Below are 1,401 nucleotides of genomic sequence, written 5' to 3' on the forward strand. Positions count from 1 at the left end.
CTGAACTCATCAGTGTCATGGGTCATTCAACATACCTTATAAAGCTCTTGCATCTTGATCTAATATTTTCATTACTTCTCTTTGTTTCATCACTTCATTTCTTTCTCTTTTTTATTTGTTCATGTAAAGGTAGACGTTCCTCTGCATTTTGAGCTCTAAATAAACAGATAACTTTATATAGTTTCATCAGCTTTGGCAGGATTCGACTCTAATTCTAAAAAACGGCACCATTTTTGTTGTTTTAGAACCTTTTTTACCGGGTCCAAATTCAATGGAGTTTTTGTTTCTCAGAGAGCGTACACAAAGGAGGAAATATGGTTCAATATTAGCAAAATTTATTCCAGTCATGTTAAAGAAAATTCCTCTTAGCGGAAGAACTTGTTTTAAAGAAACAGTTATCCATTGATAGAAAGACTAAAGTCAATATTTGCATCATATTCCCCCATAATAACTTTGTAATTGCACGTGATCTTACAAAGCCCCGTCCCTTCTGAGGTGATGTTAAAAAGCTCAGCCAGCCTCCCCACATCAACACAACTCCACAGCATCAGCACCGACATCTGCTCCTAAAGTGGAAAACACTTCTCCCTGCTTCAACCCAGCGTTTAACCTTCAACTCTACATCAAGTAAGTTAATATTTCCTTATTTTTTTATTTTTAAACAAAGTCTGATTTGCTTGATTCTTGAAATTAAAAAAATAATAAGCAGATGGTTAAATGTGATGTTTCTTTCACTAAATTAAAATAATGTGTTTACATTTCTTTAAAAATAACCTAATCAACCTTAAAAAAAACTAAATTCTAAATTTTTTTCATTGTGTTTTTCTTTTGCACTCACATAGTGTACAGTATTATTTTAGATTGTGGTAATACGGTACATCTTAATAAAATTTAAAGACTTTGTAACATTTTCAATGTTTTCTATCTAAAAATAAAGCTTTGTGTAAATAAGATGTATTTTCCTAACAGCAATGGAGCATACAGTGATCCAGGTTATCGCCACAATGATGGTTTTCCTGACTCTGAGTTTCAAGCCAGTATCGTCAGAGGTTAGTATTTATCATTATCAAGCCTTTTATGCTTTAAAACACCTTTTAAAGCTGAGCATCATGTACTTCAGAGAAACATTGGTGATTTTAAAACACACATTTTTCATTGACATACAGTTGTGCATGAAAGTTTACATACCCACCCATTAAAGAACAGGATACGTTCACACTAGTAGTTTAAATAACACAAAAGTTAAAAAGGTACTAATAAATAAAAATGTACTAACTGATAATGTAGTCAAATAAATACTGATTTTTAATTTTTAATCAGGTGAAGAAGTGTTAAGGAAAAATGATTATTTTTAGTTTTTAATACAGTTAATCTTATGGCATGTGTAAAAGGTATGTTGAA

General features: G+C 31.3%; 1 protein-coding gene across 1 annotated transcript in view; it reads left to right on the forward strand.

Moving 5' to 3' along the window:
- Positions 1-506: 506 nt before the first annotated feature.
- LOC107104543 (putative ferric-chelate reductase 1) overlaps positions 507-1,401 on the forward strand; it is a 9,139-nt gene continuing 8,244 nt past the window's right edge. The window contains exons 1-2 of the mRNA XM_015404555.1: positions 507-627; positions 970-1,049. Of these exons, the coding sequence (XP_015260041.1) occupies positions 972-1,049 (78 nt within the window). The 5' untranslated portion in view covers positions 507-627; positions 970-971. The remainder of the gene's footprint in view (positions 628-969; positions 1,050-1,401) is intronic.

This window comes from Cyprinodon variegatus, unplaced genomic scaffold (assembly GCF_000732505.1).
Source record: "Cyprinodon variegatus isolate N-32 unplaced genomic scaffold, C_variegatus-1.0 Scaffold1786, whole genome shotgun sequence".
NCBI classification, from domain to species: Eukaryota; Metazoa; Chordata; class Actinopteri; order Cyprinodontiformes; family Cyprinodontidae; genus Cyprinodon; species Cyprinodon variegatus.